The sequence below is a fragment of the Megalops cyprinoides genome, chromosome 22 (genome assembly GCF_013368585.1).
Source record: "Megalops cyprinoides isolate fMegCyp1 chromosome 22, fMegCyp1.pri, whole genome shotgun sequence".
Lineage (NCBI taxonomy): Eukaryota > Metazoa > Chordata > Actinopteri > Elopiformes > Megalopidae > Megalops > Megalops cyprinoides.
Window position 1 is genome coordinate 26,289,704 of NC_050604.1, and position 21,233 is coordinate 26,310,936.

The following is a 21,233-nucleotide window of genomic DNA, read 5'->3' on the forward strand; positions in this document are numbered from 1 at the left end:
GTGCATCGGTCATTTCACACACTTAATTGAGGGGTTTTTTTTGCCATAGACAGCAAAATAATATACTATAAAGGGTATTGTGTAAATAGAAAAAACTCACAACCTTCTGAATATTGCTTTATTTATGGATGCACTGACCAGAGGCTCATGAATCTTTTGGGTTGAGTGCCTCTTTGAGAATATTAGGAATAATGGCAGGGTAGTAAGGAGGAGATTGTGGGATTGATTCCCAGGTAAACATCTACCTGTATAAATCAATAATATGTAAAAATGGTGAACTATATACATTACTCTGGATAAAGGCATCTGCTTAGCTAAAGTAAAAAAATGCTTTAAAAATGAACCTAGCATCCTGTGGTTATGGCATTCTGCCCTACATTGTTAGTACAACAGTTACAGTCTTGTCCAAGTTGCCATTTTTCTCTGCTTTGTCCTCAAGGGTTCACCCTGTACAGTCTGTTATATATTTGTACATGGAGCTACGGCAAAGATTGCAAAACAACAGCACCACACAAAACTTAAAACTTATGACAGGAATTTTAATTTATTCTTCACAATTTTAGCTCTACATAATCTTTATACAGTTCTTAGAACAATGTGTATACATGCGTGTATACGAACAGCTGAACAGCGCCTGGGTCTACATGTGGCAACAGGTTGCTTGATACTGAGAACAGAGAGTGACAGCAACTACTGGAAACTGTTGGTTTATTCAGGTGAAGGAGAGACATGAACTGCAGCCAGTCAACCAGTATAAAAGTCTGAAATGCCTGCCTGTCCCAGTCCACTATGCATCCGGACAGTCAATACCGTGCTTGCATGTGTCAGTCTGTGTGTATGAAGTGTGGCAGCCCAATCTTTTTTTCCCCAGACCAGCAGGAACCAGGTGGTGTCTTCTACAGTGACCAGAAAAAATGTTATACTGCCTTAACTGAGCTTCCAGGCTGAAACTGTCAGTCATGTACAGAGAGATGGAAACCCTTCTGGACTGGGGCTGGTCACAGCAGGTCAGTGAGTCCGTGTGTGTCTCGGTCAGTCGGATCAGTCAGTCGGTCAGTCAGTGAGCGGGTCGGTGAGCTGGCTGGTCTATCTGTAGAGGTAATCGGCCTGTATGTTTGCACTGATCTCTGCCTCCCATTTGTCCCCGTTGTTGAGCAGCTTCTCCTTGTTGTACAGCAGCTCCTCATGTGTCTCTGTGGAGAACTCGAAGTTGGGACCCTGACAGCGAGGGAGAGAGGGAGGGAGAGGGACAGAGACAGATTTAATTTTAACATTAATATAATTAACATTAACATTTGCCTCCACCTGCTATTTTATTTCTAAATGGAGAGATATGGAAAAAACACCTTTATTGCCAATTGAAAGAAACATGACTGGATGTTTGCCCTTTAATACAGAGGAGTATTCTGTACAGTCACACACAGGAAGCAAATGAATGATCCATCACTTCCTGTTTAACTGGGGCACATGGGTAATGTAGTTTGGAGAGTAAGTGTGCGAACAGTGAGCTGAGGCAGACTCCTGTGGTTACCTCAACGATGGCGTCCACGGGGCAGGCCTCCTGGCAGAAGCCGCAGTAGATGCATTTGGTCATGTCGATGTCGTAGCGCGTGGTTCGCCGGCTGCCGTCGGCGCGGGGCTCCGCCTCGATGGTGATGGCCTGGGGGACGACACAGAGGGCAGCGCTGCTTCAGGTGTACAGTGCACACAGACACTCCCAGTACACGGGCAGGGAGGGAGTGCCCTGTACAGGTGGGAAGCATTCCCAGGTGTACTACATCACAGTCCATACCCAGGGGGATGGAATATAGTACTAGTCCAAATACCTGAACAGGGCACTGTACCTGTAACTGGGCAGGGCAGGGCAGTGTAGTTCAGGTGAGTAGCTACCTGGGCAGGTCAGTGTAGTGTAGTTCAGGTGTGTATTTACCTGGGCAGGGCAGTGTAGTGTAGTTCAGGTGTGTATTTACCTGGGCAGGTCAGTGTAGTGTAGTTCAGGTGTGTATTTACCTGGGCAGGGCAGTGTAGTGTAGTTCAGGTGTGTAGCTACCTGGGCAGGGCAGTGTAGTGTAGTTCAGGTGTGTAGCTACCTGGGCAGAGCAGTGTAGTGTAGCTCAGGTGTGTATTTACCTGGGCAGGTCAGTGTAGTGTAGGTCAGGTTTGTATTTACCTGGGCAGGGCAGTGTGGTGTAGCTCAGGTGTGTAGTTACCTGGGCAGGGCAGTGTGGTGTAGCTCAGGTGTGTATTTACCAGGGCAGGGCAGTGTGGTGTAGCTCAGGTGTGTAGTTACCTGTGCAGGGCAGTGTGGTGTAGGTCAGGTGTGTAGTTACCTGGGCAGGGCAGTGTGGTGTAGGTCAGGTGTGTAGTTACCTGTGCAGGGCAGTGTGGTGTAGGTCAGGGGTGTAGTTACCTGGGCAGGGCAGATGGCCTCGCACAGCTTGCAGGCAATACAACGTTCCTCTCCGGAGGGGTATCGGCGTAAGGCGTGTTCCCCTCGGAAACGGGGCGACAGCGGCCCCTTCTCAAAGGGGTAGTTAATGGTGGCCGGCTCCCGGAACAGGTAGCTCATGGTCATCCCCAGTCCTGGGTTTAAAGAGGGGTTAACGACATGCCGCACAGTGTAACTTTCCTAGTATTTTATTGTCAATGTAAATGTTACGTTCAGTGTATTCAGCGTGCGGTCAGGATTGGGGTTATTGTGGATTCAGAGTGAGGTCAGGATTCGGGTTATTGTGGATTCAGAGTGAGGTCAGGATTCGGGTTATTGTGGATTCAGAGTGAGGTCAGGATTGGGATTATCGTGGATTCAGAGTGAGGTCATGATTGGGGTTATTGTGGATTCAGAGTGTGGTCAGGATTCAGGTTATCGTGGATTCAGAGTGTAGTCTCACCCCTGAAGAGCTCGGTCCACAGGAGGGTCTGTGCGGCTCGGTCTGTGATGGACTTCATGTCTGTGGGCAGCTCCTGTGCGTTAACATACTCTACAGAGAGAAAGCGAGCGCGTGACCACTCCCTAGCATGCAGCAAATAAACAACTCGGCAGAATTATTCATGGTAACGTAATCATTTAAAACAACTTAACCTGTATGCATTTTCAGTGTTCAGAGGTATTGTTATTTTCTGCCTGTTCTTAGTTTCTCTGTTTTCCTTCTGTGCTGTGTAATACAGTTTTGGCAATATTCACATAACTGATCTCATGCCCATACAGCTAACTGAAACAGAGAGGAACATGTCACCCAGCACTCTACACACACAGCAAGGTTAAAATGGCACAATACTGATACAATGCATGAAATGCATGACGCTGTTAATACACAGGACGAGACAGCTATTCATACTATAAAAAAAGACTGTCACTCTGTCCTCTCCTGCAGTAGCATAGCCACACTGCTACACTGTGACCCCTCTGGAAGCTGTGCACCCACAGCAGTGTTACTCATCCACTGTCTGGGTATCTAGTGTTGTGTTACTTACTGTATCCTTCCCTCTGGACAGACAGGCTGAATGGACGGACCAGGCCAGAGCTGGCTGAGAAAGTGCCTGAAAAACAAACATAACTGTGATGTCATCAATGATGTCATCAGCGACATCATCGGTGAGGTAGAAGACCTATCAATGAGAACAGCAGCAGCAACAATGATAACTGCAGTGAAAAAGGGGATTCCATTCATAACTTTCTCCACGTTTAACAAGAGCTGTAGTGCCACTCATGTACTGTTAAGCACTACCTGAGTGGCACTACCACACTGGAAGGCAATGCTGGTCTTGTCAATCACTGTTAAGTACTACTGGTCACTTGCTAGTGGCTTCCCTTCAGTACACTGTTCTGCTATTATTAAAATCTATAATGGCTGAAACTGCTATGGACTGGCAGTGCCCTTTCCTCTGTGGCACTATGTGCAGGTCCTATAATGTAAGGTAATAAAAGCACAGAGAGCTGGTTTTGGCAGCTTTATCACTGAGGTATTACCAGCAGTCCTGTACCTGTGACCCTGTTCTGTCCCAATGACCTACCTAGTCTCTCCACCCGTTATGGTATTGTCATTTATCCAGAGCAATTTAAATAGGTTACAGTTTTTTTTATTTTTTTACAGTTGTCCATTTATTCAGCCAGATATTAATGAGGCAATTCTGGGTTAAGTGCCTTGCCCAAGGGTACACCCGTACTGCCCCGGTGGAGAATCAAACCAGCAACCTTTTGGTCATGAGCCCTGCTCTCTAGCACTGCGCTACATTGCCCAGTAGATTAATCAGATAAGAAAGCTTTTAGGCTGAGCTGTAGCAGACTCACCTGGCTTGGACACAGAGTAGAGCACACGCAACGCTGTAGACATCACGCTCAGAGCACGCTGACGTCATAAAGAGAGAGAGAGAGAGAAAACTGTAACACTACAGACAGCCAAACAGCCAGTTAAAAGGTTACCTGTGTTTCCTGTGTGTGACACGACCACTTACCACAATGTACGGTCAGCAAAGTATGTCAGAAAGGAAGCAGAGCTCTTAGCAACTGACACCCACTGACAGACTGAGCTCACCAGTGGGCACACGGACAAGCAGAGGGTGAACAGACTGTCAGACCGTCTGCCGCGACATCAGGGAAACGCCCCTCCTTACTGCCCGAAAACATGACCCTGCCGTTCTCTGCTGCCACCATTTCAGGCCTCCTCCTTCCGCAAGTAACGCTTCTGCTGCGGAGCTCATGTGACTTCACTGTGTTTACGTAACAGGCCTTTTATAGAAAACGCCGTCCTGTTGTTTTGGGATGCAGTAAGGGGCTCCGGAATGTGAAACAATTACTGGGCAAAGGCAAAATAAACAGCCTGTCATGTGACAGAGCGCCTGACCGTGACAGAGCGATGGGAGCAGGGTTCCCTCTTCTTTCTCAGACACACAGCCGTCAGCAGCACCCTGCTGCAGTACAGCTCCTGCGGCTCTGCTAATCCACACACTGCCACTGTGGGTCATTTCAGATTAGCCAGCTGCCGTTTAATGCCAACCGGCAATTAATCCACTTAACACCCCAATCAACCCTTCAGTTTCCAAATGTTTTCTTTTCAATCACCATAATTTCCCTTATGGTTTTTAAAATAATTTTTGCTTTCTTTTTTTGCCGTTTCAGTTCTTTGTCAGTGTTCCCTCCCAACATCCCTTTGTTTTGAGATACCTCTCAGAAAATTGTACTGAATTTGATGCGCTTTGGGGGTAACTTCATTAGTTTATTAGAGGAACACTCAAAATTGAGTCTGAATCTGTTTGTTTCTGAACACCTGCAGCAGTTCACCTGGCCAAAGCATTTTCATGGCACTATATTCTAGCAAATTAAACAAGACTGGTTAAAATTTATGAAATGACTATACAAAAAAATCATACAAATGTAGCAGGGTTTTATTTTTTATAAAGCGATTGTAACTGGTTTTCGCATCGTTGGCTGCGCCGTCACCAGCCGCTGCACTGCCTGCCATCGCGAATCCAGGTGACACACGACAGACACAAGGCTCAGTGCCAGACGGGCTGTTCTGCCAGTGCCGGGCGCTCAAATCTCCTTGTCTCCAGTCCCGGGGATTAAGTGCTTTTTGTACTGTAATTTAAGTGTGTCATTTTTCCCACACTAAATGCAGCACCATTGGCAATTTGGCAAATGCCAGATTTGTCCATCGGTTGAAGTACAAAAACAAGCTACCGTAAATATGATCAATGTGGAGGAATCTGGTGCTTTTAACTGATACAGACATCACAATTGACAGCAACAGACGAGTAGCGTATTTCGCTGTTAGTACAACATCTGTTGCAATAACAATATCATACACGATGTGAATGACACTGATTCGCATACAATGATTTACTGGCAAAACGGTGTTAGAAATTTTGAGCAGTGGCGATAAAAAAGATTCACCTCTCCTACATTAAATTTCACAAAATAAAAAATGCAAAGATGTCATTGCTTACCTAACACAATACGTTATTGGCTAAATCAGTCTAATAGTTTAGTGGATTGGAAGTTACTGTTAACAGTTTAAAACTGTTCCCGACACTATTTTGAAGGCCGAATCGTTTCTCCTGCGATCGCAATATTGCAAGCGTTGGAGAGGGTCAAGTCGGGTAAAAGGTTGGGGAAGGATGCGGCTAACCAATGCAGCTACACCATAAGCTAAACCCAGTTTCTAGCACAGAAAGGCTCAAATACACCATAAGACAAATGAAAGTTATAAGTACAAAGCTTTAAAATAATTTGTAAATGTAGCTAGCGTTGCTGACTCAATTACCAGGTTCACTGGCTATATAACGTTAACATGCGCTAGCTAGTTAGCATAACTCTTCAAGGACTTTCAATGACTGTCGTACTGCTGTATCAAATACGATATGGTCAACATTAAAAAACAAACATGCAATATAAATGCTAAATATGGCGAATGCAGCCTAAAACTCCCACGCGATATTTCAAAGGTACCATAAACATTTTAAATCTTTGAAACTCACCGAGTTGTCGCTATTTGGCCTTCTCAACCAGAACAGCAGACTGTACAGGAAACCGGCGGCGGCAGCGCAGGAAGAGGAGGTGAGCCGGAAGCAAGTTTGGCATGAAGCAGCCGCCATTTTTAATGTGGCATTGAGGCGTCAAAGTCGCATGACGTAGTTATCATTTATTACAATTAAACTTTCTATCGCCATTCCTCTTTCTTCACACATGAGCTGTGGGTCGAACTATGTGTTCAGTTTATGAAAGGCTAAATGCGGAAGTACCAAGAATTTGGATGTACCGTATGTCCCAAAGCTCCAGAATGAAAATCACTCAGGGCCCTGCTGATGTCACAGGGCTTTAGTGGCACCAATTAATTGAATTATTCCTTTGATCCTTTGATGAATTCCCTGTAGGTATAGGGTTATCTCATCACAATCGCCTCTCACCCCCATGCCTCCATCCATTCAGTCATTTTCTCTGTAATGCTCAGGTTGTCAAACTGTAGAATTTGTATGAGTATAGTACTAGAGTATAGTTTGTAAAACACAAGACTGTCATTATACACACCCACAGACAGACACAGACACACACACACACATACACACACACACAGTCTCATCCTTCACTGCACATTCTCCATTGACTCTATTAAATTAAATTATTCACAGCTTGTTAGCCAAACCAGTGACACTGAATGGAGCCAAATAAGGATGTTACCAACAAGTGCAAACAAAGCAGGGGGCTGCAATTAAACTGGATAACGATGATGATGACGATGATGACGATGATGATACCTGTCTGCACTGCCCTCTGTGTTATGTGGATGCTCTGTTAGAGTCTGCCTTTGTTTTTTCTTTCTCTATCAAGGATTTGAATCACAGCTGATGCCAGAGTAAGTATGCAATAAGTTTAAGATATTAGTAAGCAATAATATCTTAGTAGTATTCTTGGTGGCAGTCATAGCAGCTATACTGTAATAGGATATCGCATTAGCAGCAGTTAGAGTCTGTTAATATGTCCATACTGTGCGGTTCTCTCTTTCAGGCTCTCTCAGATTTGAAAATGAATTTATTTACAGGGCTTCTATGTGTTTCCTATCTGTTACAAAAGCTTACAAATTATTGATTGATCTGTACAGAAAAAATGTACCTACATTATGCATCATTAACTAGAATAACAATGTGCTGATGGCTCAGGTTTTATACCAACATGTGATCATTTTGATCTCTTTCTCTCAGTGAATCTGTCAAGCAACACCTCAGGCATGGAGCTGGAGTCCAGATTCAGGATTAACAGGTCTCTGTTTGTGGCAGTCCTGAGTGTGGAGATGGTGCTGGGGGTTGTGGGAAATGTTATAATTCTACTGACAAAATTCAAGGTAGGGGTCACTTTCAGCACACCCCAGTCTATTTCTCTGTGATCATTTTGACTGAGATAGTCACTCTCCCATTATGCCTGTCCTGTGTTGATTCTGTCTATCGTTTCATTTCTTTTCTGGATGAATTATATTCAGATTCTCACTCCTCCATGCAACAATTTGAAGCTGTTCAGTGGGTCTGAATGGGTATTGTGTGTTTGTGGTTCTTCTGTCCTTTTCAACAGACACAGTATCGTGGCTGTCCACGATTTAAAATAATCCTAATGTAGGAGGGAGGAGCCCTACATTCTGAGAAACCTGGGCTGTTAAATGAGATTAATGGAAAAGAGAAACTGCGGATATTTAGAGGACAAACCTCATTTGCCTGAAATATAAATGTGTGCTGCAGTTACACCTCTTTACCTGTGAACGTACAGAGACACAGTTTCTCACAGCACAACGTGCATTTCAAAGTACAATTTCTGTGGTTATTTCAAGTATGTAAGGATTGAAACGATTGGAAATTGCACATTCCCCACCTGCAGAAACGATGGTGATTATCTCCCTGTCTTCCTCCGTCTCTCCCTCTTCATCGGTCCGTCTCTCCCCCAGTGCAGGGGTCAGTTTCAGTGCCGCAGCTGGCTCCCTTTCCTCAGCTTGTCACTGTCTGACCTCGGCTCCTCCGTGCTCATCATCTCTGGCTCCCTATTGGCCGTTCTCACCAGGGGTCAGAGGTCACCGTGGTGTGAGGTTGTCAGCCTGCTCAAGTTTGCTTTCATCACTTCTTCCATTGGCAGCCTGGGTATGTCCGTTTCAGCCATGTCAGTTATATTTAAACTGTGACTACATTTCTGTAGGTAGGGACATTAGACAGAGAGACCAGTGTATACTCACGTAGACACAAAACTGAGCAGGGCAGGGGTTTGTGGTGCAGCTGTGTAAATGAGCATTGAATCATGTTCTTGTTACTGAACTGCCAAATAGATAGGGTAAAAAAAATTGTATTTCTTCCGAATATGAGATGTTACAGTACAGTGAGCAGTCAACCTGACAGCTACAGCTCTGTTTCCAATGAGAAAACGAGCACAGGCACTCTTCCTCTTGCTCTTCCTCCTCTTCCTCACCCCCCACCCCCCCTCTTCATGTCTCAGCGATCCTCTGTCTCCAGAGAACCACGGGTGTGGCCTCCACAGGAAGCCGCTTGTCCATTGTCATGGCAGCAGCTTGCGTGACTTCCTGGGTGACGGGGCTGGTGTTTGGGAGTGTACCTGTGGTGTATGACTGGATCAGGTGGGAGGGGGAGAAATGATGGGGGGGAGGGGGGTTATATAGAATTACAACAAACACATTTTTCTTTATTACAGACATGTATTATAGCCACACCCATAAAGTTGTAGTAAGTGCAGAGACGGTCTAAAAATAAGAAGGAGACCGCACACCACTGTCATAATTCCAAGTGGCTTTTGGTTTATTTGCTCTTAGAAACGCAACAGACACAGTTTTCCTTTATTACACGTTATGATAGGATTTAGCAGCGCTGTGAAGGGACATTCTGCATTTTACCGTTCTGAAAGTGTAAATATCAGTGAAAGGATGCTTGAGATTCTCTGTCTGTGTGTCAGATATGACCCTGCAGAGATGCTCTGTGCGGTCTTCTGGGAGAGCAGCTACTCTGACATGCTGGTCTACATCCTCTCTGCCTTCTCCATCTGCATCTTCCTCCCCTTCCTGCTGATCGTCTTCTGCTCCATCCTGACCTCTGCTGGCAGGGGGTGGGACTGCTCCAGGTATGCGCCACCCTTCTCTTGGCACAGTACAGTCCTGCACAGTGCCTTTGCTTGTGGAACTGAGGGGTATGTAATTAATAACATTATTTACTTACCCCATGAATGCTCTCTCACCCTCTCTCTCCCTCATCCTCTCTCTTCCTCCCTCTCCCTCATTCCCCCCCCCCTCTCTCAGTGATCTCTCCTCTGTCACGCCACTGTTGGTGGTATTCTACACGGTCTGCTACATGCCATTCGTACTGTCGGAGGTGAGAGAATTACATGGATCCCAAAGCAGTCTTCCAACTGCACACTTACAATAATATCTTTCAGTAATCAGTAGTAAAAATCTGCATGTATGGGTGACATTTACAGCGGTGCCCCATTGCTAGCAATGATCATCTTACTCTCTGCTTCTTTCCAGCTGATTCTGCTGGGGAGGCTGGACCTGTCGCCGGCCCCTGATTGGCTGAGGACGCTGTCGTCAATGATGGCTTACCTGGACTGTGGGTTAAACCCCCTCATTTACTGCACCAATCAGGACTTCCGAGTGGCAGTGCTAGGCCTGCTGTGGACCAATCAGAAGTCGCACACTGAGCCGGTTCTGACAGCAGTGGTGAAGCTGGATCCATGAAGGCTGCGAGAGACTGAAGGATCACCGAGCAATGCGGAGTAAAAGAGATCACATTTATTGATACATGTTACCATGGTGTTTCTGAAATCCACAGCAAGAAGTGAAAAGCTTCCTCTCTGGTGCATTTGGTGCAATGACATCATCATTATACATTAATTCATTTATGTGCTTATTTCTTCTCTTTCTTGAGACATACATTAAACATTCATTTATTTGCACACTGAAGAGCCACAGATACATTTTGGTTCATTCCAGCTGTATGCAGTTTGTTTTATCTCACAAAATATTTTCAAGCGGGGGGAGACCCCACGTCAAGGCCTACAGGTTTGCACGTTAGAGGGGAATTTTGCTGAAAAAAAAAATTGAAGTCCCTGTCTTACAGGCGTAGAGGAGGGTGTCAGAGGACTGACATTAGATATAAAAATGGAAGCAGTTTCACCACCAACAAAAAGGATATAAAAAGCTCACACTGAGTTAGAGAAACATTCAGTTAACACTCGCTGGCATGGTACAGTTGCCTCTGTGCTGGAGGGGCTGTTTGGGGGGGAACATACACGTGGGTTAGGGTTAGTCGCTCTGGATAAAAATGTCTGCTACGCAAACGTAACCTGGTGTAAAATGACTGGTTCTCTCCAATGGAAAAATCTTGCATGAGTCCCTTTATTGTTCATAAGCAGTGGTCCTCTCCTGGCAGACTAGCACTCCTGTCCTGCTGTGCAGGTGGCTAATTGCTGTAGTGGTCTTTAAACGACTTCTGCTGCATTCCGCTGGTCCGCGCCCGTTCTCAGTCGCAGTTTTACTGTCCGTCCGTGAGTTTTAAAAGTTAAAATATCTGGAATATCTGGAATAAGAGACGACGCTCTAATCAGTGGTACATTAGTGAACAGACCTGCCTGTGGCCCCTTCGCCTATTCTTTCCGCCCCTGTGCCAGTCTCGTTAGGTGTGTGAGAAAGCAGAAGCTGTAGTGGAATTGAAGAATGTCGCACACTTTGGACCAGAAGTGTCCGGTTAGGTGCTGGAAGGCCCGGTAACGGGCCAGCGGGTGATCCAGCAACTTCAGCGCCACGAAGCCGCCGCAGGAAAGCACCGCCAGGAAGAAATACCGCAGGGAGAGGGAGTCTCCGTGCCGCCGCTGAACCCGGACGCCTTTGGTCACGGCGAAAGCGACGTGACAGCCCAGGGCCACCTCGAACCCGCGGTCGTGCACCAGCGCCAAAGCGTAGCTGGATAAAGACAGCAACTCCACGGCCACCGCGTAGCGCGGCCGCCACCCGCGCTCAATGAAATGGCACCAAACGGGCACCCAGGCGAAAATAGGCAGCGTAAACCACTGGTCCAAAACAGCGGGGACGCGGCGCAGGGTTGCGAGCCGGGCCCACTGCACGGGCGCGTACGCTATGGCCATGAGAGCGAACACGTCCTTCACATACGCGCTCTTTTCGTGGTCTTGGTTTCCCGCACGCCGAAACAGCCAGTAAATTCCCATAAAGATGTATCCTAGGTTAACCAGAGAGTTAAAGGGCATTGCCAAAAAGCCTGGCAGATGCTCGACTTTTCTTTCCGCATAGTGATCATAGGTTAAATCCACCAGGACAGAGCTGAAAATCCCGCTGGTCGCCACAGAAATGCAAAAGGAAAAGGCAATCAACACGTGCAATATTGCTGCCTTCATTGCGATCTTTTTTAAAATATCGTCTGCAAACAATATAGATCAATTCTCATTGTAAGTGCTTCTCATTGTTGTTCGCTGGTGATAGAATTGTTTGCTTAATGTGGACTTTCATCAGAAAGTGCAACTACACGGACGACTGCCCGGAAGTTTTCGGCTTACTTTTGAGGCGTCACTTCTATCGCGGTCCAATCGGTACACGGTTTCGCCTCCGTGAGCCGCCATTGGTTGTAAGTTTTTTTTTGCCGTCCACGACGAGAATGGATGATCCGGCGGTGTCACAACTGCGCCGCGCTGCGCAGGCTGAACTGCTCCGTCCAACACCGCAGGAAAGGTCGAACCTGCCGCAAAACTCTGCGCGTTAGGAGGAAGATGCACCGACCAGTCTGAGCTCAAAAATGAACCACGTCGAAACATGTAGTTACTGAGTAACCGGCTTTCAAACCAGTGGTTTAAATCCTGATTCCAAAAAGTTAAAGTCCTTTGAGCGCCGCTGGTTCCCGCTTCAGCGTTTGTGAATTAGCCGAGGTTTCAGCAGAATCAGTATCTGAAATATTAGCTATTTAAACTGCTCTGAAGTGAGAATAAGTAACGTAACATGCCGTATGTTTCTCTAATTCCCTTTATTATATTACTCGTCTAATGCTTTCTGTTGGCTGTAAATTTCTCTCTTTTACCTGTCTTCGATGAAGTCGCATCCATTCTCCTTCATTAGGTATTAGGCAGATAAATTTCTTGTCTTGTCGGGTAGCCAACTGGCAGGCTGTCACGTGTACGATGTGAGCACTGTATCGATCACATGTGTTCTGGTATATTTTCTTTATTTGTATTTTTATATTTATGTGCTTAACCTTATGTCGACGAGCCTGATCTTGTGGACCAAAGGAAGAAAGAGCTGTCACTCACATGATGGTTACTGATGAACATAATTAAGTAGTGAATATTGTAAATGCGATGCAAGAGGCACGAAATTCCTGTCCAGCGATGGATGTTCTTGTTAACCAGAATGGATGCATTTTAGTATTTTCCTTCTCTTTCCCCTGACTTAGGAACTTGTGCACAAACACCGTGTACAGTCACGGAGCATGCGCTGATGCATGACAGACGCGACCCTCTGGTACCCTTACCTGTGAGCACAGCTATTTTTGCACTACAAGACCCATAGTGCACCTCAGGGCAAACGCCAAACTGATGTACCCACGGTATCATCTGAGGACCCTGTAGATGCCTGGAACGTCACTAGAGGGTGCTATTGAGTCGTATCGAGGGGACTCCAGGCGATCGAACCCCTCTCGCCTCTGTGGAGCAGAGGCAGCTGTGTTCTGGTCATTGTGGCTTAGTTACACAGCTCAGGCTCACGGCACATCTGGGCAGCAGGGATCAGCCCCCACACAAACCGGATGCCTTACCTGACTGAGCCACTCGGGAGCTCAGGACAGGGCATTTTAATCTGATTAACACAGAATATTGACACTTGCAGCAGTCCTAGACCACTCTGGTTTCAGCCTGGCCTTTCCAACTGACTCAGGATCCGCACACCTATGCCTAACCAATGCTTGCCACTTTGCCTTAAATGTGGATGATGATCTAGGATCAGCAATTGTGGGAGGAGTCCATCTACGCCCCCTGGTGTAGATGTTCTGGTGAAGCTAGCTTGTTTGACAGTCAGTGACGGAAGCGCCTGGTGCTGCCATGTTCCCCCTGCACTGAGGCGACCTCATGCGTTGTGCTGTCTGAGACTACTTCTCTGTACCCTCCAAGCCTCAGGTTACGAGAACACTGCTGGGCTCCACAGGTGAGCTGGTTTGACTCCAGCCACTTTGTCCTTTCCCTGGCGATAATGTTTATCGATCTTATTGATAATTGATGTTCAATCAGACAAAAACTCACACGTTGATACTGATGGTAACACAGTCCCTCCGGAGGGGGGCAAGGCTTCGTGACACGAAGAGGAAGGAGGAATGAAACCGTCTCACTCATGTCTTTCCCGTCAGTCAGGTTCTCAGTACGATCTGAAGAATGCGATTCTTTCCTGTGCGTAATGACACCGCAAGGTGTCTGCAACAAGAAACATTCTGCCAGGGTTACGTTTATATGAGTCTGAAAAGTGGGTGGATTCAATGACAAAGAGTGTTTTTGTATGTAGCATGACAATGCCAGATCTGTGCAGTGAGGGAGAGAGGAGGAGAGAGAGGAGGAGGGAGAGACGAAACAGGGTTGGGGAGAGGGACAGAGGGAGGGCACAGATTTTGAGCTTTACCATTAGTGATTCACATGGACAGAGGAAGGGGAGGAGAGAAGAAGTGAAAAGAGAATAAAGGAGGCGGTTTAAACAGACTTGAAAGGAGAAAGGAGAGGAAGAACACCACAGGAAAACATCATGTAAAAAACCACAGGGTTTGAGAAAAAGAGTACAGGATAAAATGGTTTAGTTGAGTACAGATACGGAGACTGACTGGACACGACAGTACATTAACACTGCACTGAGAGAGAGGGGTAATACAATACAGTACATTAACACTGCACTGAGAGAGAGGGGTAATACAGTACAGTACAGATACGGAGACTGACTGTAGCTCTTTTTCCCGTTAGCACCACGCTTTCCCCTCCTGGCTTGCATGTCTCAGGGCGGCTCAGAGGGTCTGCTGCAGCTGATGCTGCGAAGGGCGGAGCCCAGCTCGGCTGCGGCCACTCCGGTGACTCATCCGGGCGGGGGTCAGCCACGCTGGGGGGGTGACGGGGATGGGGTGGGGCCCAGCCGCGGGGGGCAGGAAACATCGGGCTGCTCTGATGGCCTTCTTCCGCTCGGGGATGAGCCGAAACGGGACGCCGAACAGGAGGTGCCCCCCCCAGACTCAGAGGAAGAGGAGGAAGCCCAGGCTCCTGGGAGGAATGGCCAATCGGGAGAGTGGACACCAGTCCTGGAGGAGGCTGAGGCTCCTGGGAGGAATGGCCAATCGGGAGAGTGGACACCAGTCCTGGAGGAGGCCGGGGCTCCTGGGAGGAATGGCCAATTGGGAGAGTGGACACCGGTCCTGGAGGAGGCCGAGGCTCCTGGGAGGAATGGCCAATCGGGAGAGTGGACACCGGTCCTGGAGGAGGCGGGCTCCCCCAGCCTCATTCCCAGGTGGAAAAGGAAGCAAGAGCTGCCCCCTCCCCCTTTATGGGGTAGACTTCTCTCCTCTGCTGAACAAATGCCCGGGACAACACAGGACACCCCGGGGTCAGAACAGGGGTATCCCAGAGACACGCAGGCTGGGTTAGAGTTGGGGTTAGTGTTAGGGTTAGGGTTAGGGCTAGGGTTAGCACTAGGGTTAGGGTTAGGGTTAGCCTCTGAACAGGACGATGGTCCAGAATCCAGCCCTACTGAGGAGGAGTTTGTGTCCCTGGATCAGATTCCTAAATGGGAGCAGAGGCGATTGTTGCCTCTTTCCATTCTCAATCGGGACCCTCCAGCCTTGGAAAGGAGAGGGGACTTTTTGGGTTTACTCAGAACCTTCTCTGTGCACCAGACTGAACCAGACGGACCCAGTGTGGGGGGTGACCTGACCCCCCCGCAGCAAAGTGCAGAGTCCACCCGTCCCATTCCTGAGAGGGACTGGGGGGCAGCTTCACCCGCTGAAGATCCAAAGCGAAGAGCCTCCGCGCGGAGTCCTGAAGAGGAGAGCGATTCCGGAGCCGTGGCTGCCGTTCCGATTCCAGAACCCCTCAGCACAGACCGCCAGAATGCTGCAACAACGTGTCAGCGGAATTCCGAAATTCCAGGCCAGGGCTATGCTCCTGTGGAGCAGGACAGCCAGGGAGGCCCCCTCCTCCCCAGCGAGACTGCAGCAGAGAAGCCCCCCCCCTCCCAAACCGAGGGGAAGAAGAAGAAGGCAAAGGTGAAAGGACTGACAGATGGGAAAGTGAAGAAACTGGCTCAGAGAATAAAGGACAGATGGAGGGAGAGGAAAGGGAATGGAGGAAGCCATCCTGAGGATGGAGAGACAGAAGAAGAGAGTGAGCGAGAGGAGAGAGAGTCACAGGCGGTGAGTCTCATTTTCTCAGTTCGTCTGTTTTACTTTGGCCCCTCTGGTACTGAACATTTGCTCAGCATAACGTTACTCAACATATTATTGTTAATATCATTATCAATGTTATTACTAGTAAATCTGAGTCACTTCTTAAATCTTCACATATTTTAAAGGCAATTTTCTGGATGAATTCAAACACCTTGGCTTGGGGTTATATGAGCAATATTACTTTGATGTCTTGGTTTAATATTATAAATCATAAACAGACATTCAGCTAACACTGTTTTGCTCTTGCTTTTTTAAACAGACCATATGGTACGTAAGGCACCAGCCAATCAACGATGACACTTGTGGTGACATACCCACTAAAATGGAAGAGGGGGCTGTGTGTCAGACATCAATCAAAAGCCAAGACCCGCCCCCTCCTGAAGGCAGTCACGTGACTTTGGAACGGTAAGAATGCAGTGATCCCCCCGGCATGGTGAGCAGGTGTGCTCGGGCTGTCATGGTGAGCATACAGACATACAGCACAGTAACTGCTCATTGCAGCGTTTGAGTATTGCTGATTCACTCAATGGCAACTTCCCTGCATCTGAGATGAGGTAAGATAAGACCGCAGTGTATCTACAAACAGTAACACTCTGCCTCTGAATATAGCTCATAAAGAACCAGTTCCCCAGGATCACTGCCATTGAACCGTGGGATTTGCGACACCTGTCAGTAGTAGTGTTTACATATGCTAGGGGGAGGGACTGTTTAGGATGAGAGCTGCTCTGAATTTGATATGATTGTTACAATGAATGAGTGTGACATACCTGGGGAAATTACAGTGCTACACACACCTGATCACCTGCCCCCCCATGATCATGTCAGGAATGCTGACTGCAGATTCCAGGAGTGCTTGCAATAGCACCATCATTACATCACTCTCTCATGGTAGTGACACTTCCACCTGCATCTATCAAGGCAGAGGGACACAGTGCAGGTGTGCTGACTGCTACAGACAGGTGTACAGTGCAGGTGTGCTGACCGCTACAGACAGGTGTACAGTGCAGGTGTGCTGACTGCTACAGACAGGTGTACAGTTCAGGTGTGCTGACCGCTACAGACAGGTGTACAGTGCAGGTGTGCTGACCGCTACAGACAGGTGTACAGTGCAGGTGTGCTGACTGCTACAGACAGGTGTACAGTGCAGGTGTGCTGACCGCTACAGACAGGTGTACAGTGCAGGTGTGCTGACCGCTACATACAGGTGTACAGTGCAGGTGTGCTGACTGATACAGACAGGTGTACAGTGCAGGTGTGCTGACCGCTACAGACAGGTGTACAGTTCAGGTGTGCTGACTGCTACAGACAGGTGTACAGTGCAGGTGTGCTGACTGATACAGACAGGTGTACAGTGCAGGTGTGCTGACTGCTACAGACAGGTGTACAGTGCAGGTGTGCTGACCGCTACAGACAGGTGTACAGTTCAGACCCCTATGCTTCCCTGCCATATGAAACCTACCAGCTTTGCTTTTAAAAACCACAGGCTCACTGTGTCACCTGTGGCCATTAAAATACTAACAATTAAGACATACAGTGACTTATTTAATCAAGACAGCATGAGAGTAGTATTTCTACAGATGTTCACTTTTACACGTCTATCTGTGGCACATGTGGAGATTCTTTACTTCTAGTTTTGAGTGAGTCCTATCACACACACACACACACACACACACACACACACACACACATACACACACTCACACACATGCACACACACACACACACACACACACACACACACACACACACACACACATACACACGCACACACACGCACACACACGCACACACACGCACACACATACACACTCACACACACACACACACACACACACACACACACACACACACACACACACACACACACTCACACACTGACACATTTCCAGTCTGGCAGCATTTCTGTTTTTGCCATCAGTGAAGTATTTATTCTTGAATCTTACCGGTATTTCAGGAAACATTTATTTTACAAGAAACTATTGGTCACATCACCATGTTGGAGCAGTTTTTTTATGTTTTCTCTGTTTTTCTTTTCCACTTTAGATGTAAATACAGAACAGGATGTTTTGCCAGACAGAGGGTTTACATTTGGTGACATTTTTCACTTTGCCAGGGTCTACAGTGGTCCCATCGACTTGGCTGACAAAACTTTCACCCAGGAGAAGGGGTCCAACATGCCCAAAGAACATAGCTCCACCCCCATGGAGGCTGCAAACCAATCACAGACAGGAGGAGACAGCGAAACTCAGCAAAGCCAGAATGATGACCACTTAGAGAAAATTATTGCAGAGGACAGCCAGTTAAAAGACAGGGAATTAAGAGCCAGCCAATCAGGGTTTAGTGCGCCAAAGGACAGCCAATGGGTCTGCAGAAATGTGGAGCCAGACAACATCATGGAAGCAAACGGAGGTCGTATTTCACCCCAGGAGGTGCATGTGACCTCTCACCTACTCAACAGGAGGTCTGATGACATATACGACTCGCTTGAGGCATACATGCCGCTGGATGCAGACCAGTCACAAGGCTTAAAACCGGAGGCTCCGCCCCTTGACTTCTCCTGTGTTGAGGTGAGGTACACTAGGGGATCGTGTTGATTTTCAGAGACAGTGTTTTCCTGTAGAGATGTCAGCAGGCGGAGTGTGTGTGTACATTCACAGATCATTAATGCAGGTGCCCTATACTCCAGCATCCCTCTGACGTTACTTTACAGTACAGTACTGCAGAGTCTGAGATTTGGCCACGCAACCTTAAGATCCAGTCCTTCCACTCTACTCTGCACTGCTGGCCCTGAGGATATTACCTTTACACCCCTGCGGTGTAACAGACACAATCCCTCTGTCCTTTCCATTCCCCTCCCTTCATCCTCTCTCTCTCTCTCTCTCTCTCTCTCTCTCTCTCTCTCATCCTCTCTCTCTCTCTCTCTCTCTCCCTCATCCTCTCTCTCTCTCTTCCTCTCTCTCTCTCTCCTCTCTCTCTCTCTCTCCCTCATCCTCTCTCTCTCTCTTTCTCTCTCTCTCTCCCTCATCCTCTCTCTTTCTCTTTCTCTCTCTCTCTCCCTCATCCTCTCTCTCTCTCTCTCTCTTTCTCTCTCTCTCTCCCTCATCCTCTCTCTCTCTCTCTCTCGCTCTATCCTTCTCATTCTCTTTTCTTACATTCATACAAACTTCATTGACATGACCACACAGATGCACAGTTTTGCAAACGCAATATTCACATAAATGACAAACTTGTATGGTTATATAAATAATCATATGATTATATGAGAAATAAACATATAGAGAAATAAATATGTCTCTATATCCTCTTCTCTATCCCTCCGTCTGTCACTCACAGTCAGGGGGACTGCTGGACAGCTCTGCTCTGATTGGTCGGGCCCGTTTGAGCAGAACGCGGGAACACAGGCTTCCGGGAAGAAGGAGAGGAAGAGGAGAAGGGGCAGCTGAGGAGGAAGGAGTGGGGTTCTGGATATTCAGAGACTCCATAGGTAGGAGGCGTGCCGCCACCTTCACACTTCCTCAAGTCCTGCCTTCCTTCAGCTCATACCTCTCCCCTTTCTGATCGATAGGCCATCACTGCGTCACGTCTGAGAGGATAAACTGACTTCCCGAGGAAACCTTTCCCTCTTGTGTTAAAAACAGATTTTATTTATTGAACAAAAAATTAAAACAAATAAAACTGATTCCAAGAAATAAACAAAAATAAATTTATAAAGAACACAAAAATGAAGGAAAGATAAAACATAATGAGAAAAGAGATTTATGACATTCAAAAGGAGAATGTTAAAAATTTCCAAATTTGTAATACATTATTATGTTATAAATGCTATTATTAGATAGTTCAAATGTACCTCTCCACCTATTTAAATGTGACATTAAAAATGATTTTTTTCTGTAAGATTTTTCTCGCTGATTTGGCCTTAACGAAATGAACTAAAAGAGTGTAATAGCGACACCTAGTGGCCAAACTACGTACCTATTTCACAGAACGTCACTCCGGCGCCCTCAGCTTCGCGAAACTCAGCCAGCGTCAAAGACACAAACATGTAGAGTGCTTGAAAGTTTTAAAACTTTTACACATTGTGGGACAGAGAAGCAAATGCACTGGATGTAATAACCTCAGCCTGAGAAAGGAGAGCTCTTCCTGTAAAGTTATTCAGTGTGCAGGTGAGAGTCTCAGCCTGTCTCTGTTCTCTCCCTCTCCTAGAGAAGGCAGTAGAGGACCTCAGAGAGGAAGAGCCAGGAAAAGAGGGGTGCTGGGCCGGTGTCTACAGGATACCTCGCTCTGGCATCCACACAGCCCCTCCCTCGTCCCCTCCCTCCACCCCCTCTGTACCTTACTTTCTGCCATTTCCTGCATGGAGGGGCTCCAGGCTACTACCCCCCTTCCCAGAAAGCAAGCTGAGAAAAGTAAGGAGAAACACAACCCCAAACACTCTCCCTCTCTCTCTCTCTCTCTCTCTCTCTCTCTATCTCCCCCTCTTGGTTGTGACAAAGAGTATTTTTGCTTACAAAGCACCATCATATTCTCTCCACTGTTTCTCTTTTTCTCAGACATCATCCCCACCCATCAGTGGTCGTCCTGACAACTCTAGCACTGAGCCGTCTTGCCGCAGAAGGACCACGGCATCGAAGATGAAGACGAAGAGGAAGCAATGACCCCCCCCCCCAGTCAGGACTCCAACCCCACCAGCCCCCATCATCCCAACCGACCCCCACTGGCCCCAACCGGCCCCCACCGGCCCCCTCAGAACACATCCTAGATATTCCTCACCAATAGTGATTCCCCCTTATGCCGAAGGGCTGAGTTAAAATCAGTGGAAAGGAAAGTAAGCCACTCAATGTGATGGCGCCCCCTTACTGCAGATAATTAATAAAGATCATATGCTGACAATGTTGGGAGCAGGCATAATGGCTGTTTTATACGTTACATCTATATCCCCAAATGCACCCCAAGTAAAGCTGTGCTGTGTGACTGCATGTAACGGCGGCTGATGACGGCGGTGTTGCGCGTTGGAGCTGCAGAATGAGACAAAGCAGAGCAGCTTTCACGCGGTGTCGGAGGCGCCGTCTGCTGCGCCGTCGGAGGCGCCGTCTACTGCGCCGTCTGCTGCGCCATCGGAGGCGCCGTCTGCTGCACCGTCTCACACCTCCGCTCCGGCTGTGTATTCAGAGGCTCAAACAAAACCAGCACTCAGCAGAAGCTGTGCTGAAATGAGTCTCACGCTTTGGGCTCTGCTCAGTGCGTCCTCGCTGTGTGGTGTCTGTCTGCCATCTCCGCGGGAAGCC

General features: G+C 47.6%; 4 protein-coding genes across 4 annotated transcripts; 2 read left to right on the forward strand and 2 right to left on the reverse strand.

Annotated features, from left to right (window-relative positions):
• Positions 1-524: 524 nt before the first annotated feature.
• Positions 525-6,529, reverse strand: ndufs8a (NADH:ubiquinone oxidoreductase core subunit S8a). Its single transcript, XM_036517380.1, has 7 exons — positions 6,478-6,529; positions 4,292-4,349; positions 3,475-3,540; positions 2,892-2,981; positions 2,411-2,583; positions 1,532-1,660; positions 525-1,218 (listed from the first exon to the last, which is right to left on the reverse strand). The coding sequence occupies exons 2-7, from the start codon at positions 4,332-4,334 to the stop codon at positions 1,087-1,089; spliced, it is 633 nt and encodes a 210-aa protein (XP_036373273.1). The 5' UTR covers positions 4,335-4,349; positions 6,478-6,529; the 3' UTR covers positions 525-1,086.
• A 1,195-nt stretch (positions 6,530-7,724) lies between these two features.
• si:dkey-9i23.8 (beta-1 adrenergic receptor) lies at positions 7,725-10,250 on the forward strand. Its single transcript, XM_036516659.1, has 6 exons — positions 7,725-7,838; positions 8,430-8,619; positions 8,969-9,107; positions 9,440-9,604; positions 9,780-9,852; positions 10,008-10,250. Exons 1-6 carry the CDS (start codon positions 7,725-7,727, stop codon positions 10,215-10,217), a joined length of 891 nt encoding a protein of 296 aa, XP_036372552.1. The 3' UTR covers positions 10,218-10,250.
• Positions 10,251-10,255: 5 nt separating this feature from the next.
• tmem187 (transmembrane protein 187) lies at positions 10,256-12,010 on the reverse strand. The gene has a single exon (XM_036517366.1). It carries the CDS (start codon positions 11,888-11,890, stop codon positions 11,126-11,128), a length of 765 nt encoding a protein of 254 aa, XP_036373259.1. The 5' UTR covers positions 11,891-12,010; the 3' UTR covers positions 10,256-11,125.
• Positions 12,011-15,787: 3,777 nt separating this feature from the next.
• si:dkey-9i23.6 lies at positions 15,788-20,603 on the forward strand. Its single transcript, XM_036516660.1, has 6 exons — positions 15,788-15,915; positions 16,208-16,353; positions 18,062-18,515; positions 19,282-19,432; positions 20,152-20,354; positions 20,499-20,603. The coding sequence occupies exons 2-6, from the start codon at positions 16,271-16,273 to the stop codon at positions 20,601-20,603; spliced, it is 996 nt and encodes a 331-aa protein (XP_036372553.1). The 5' UTR covers positions 15,788-15,915; positions 16,208-16,270.
• Positions 20,604-21,233: the final 630 nt, after the last annotated feature.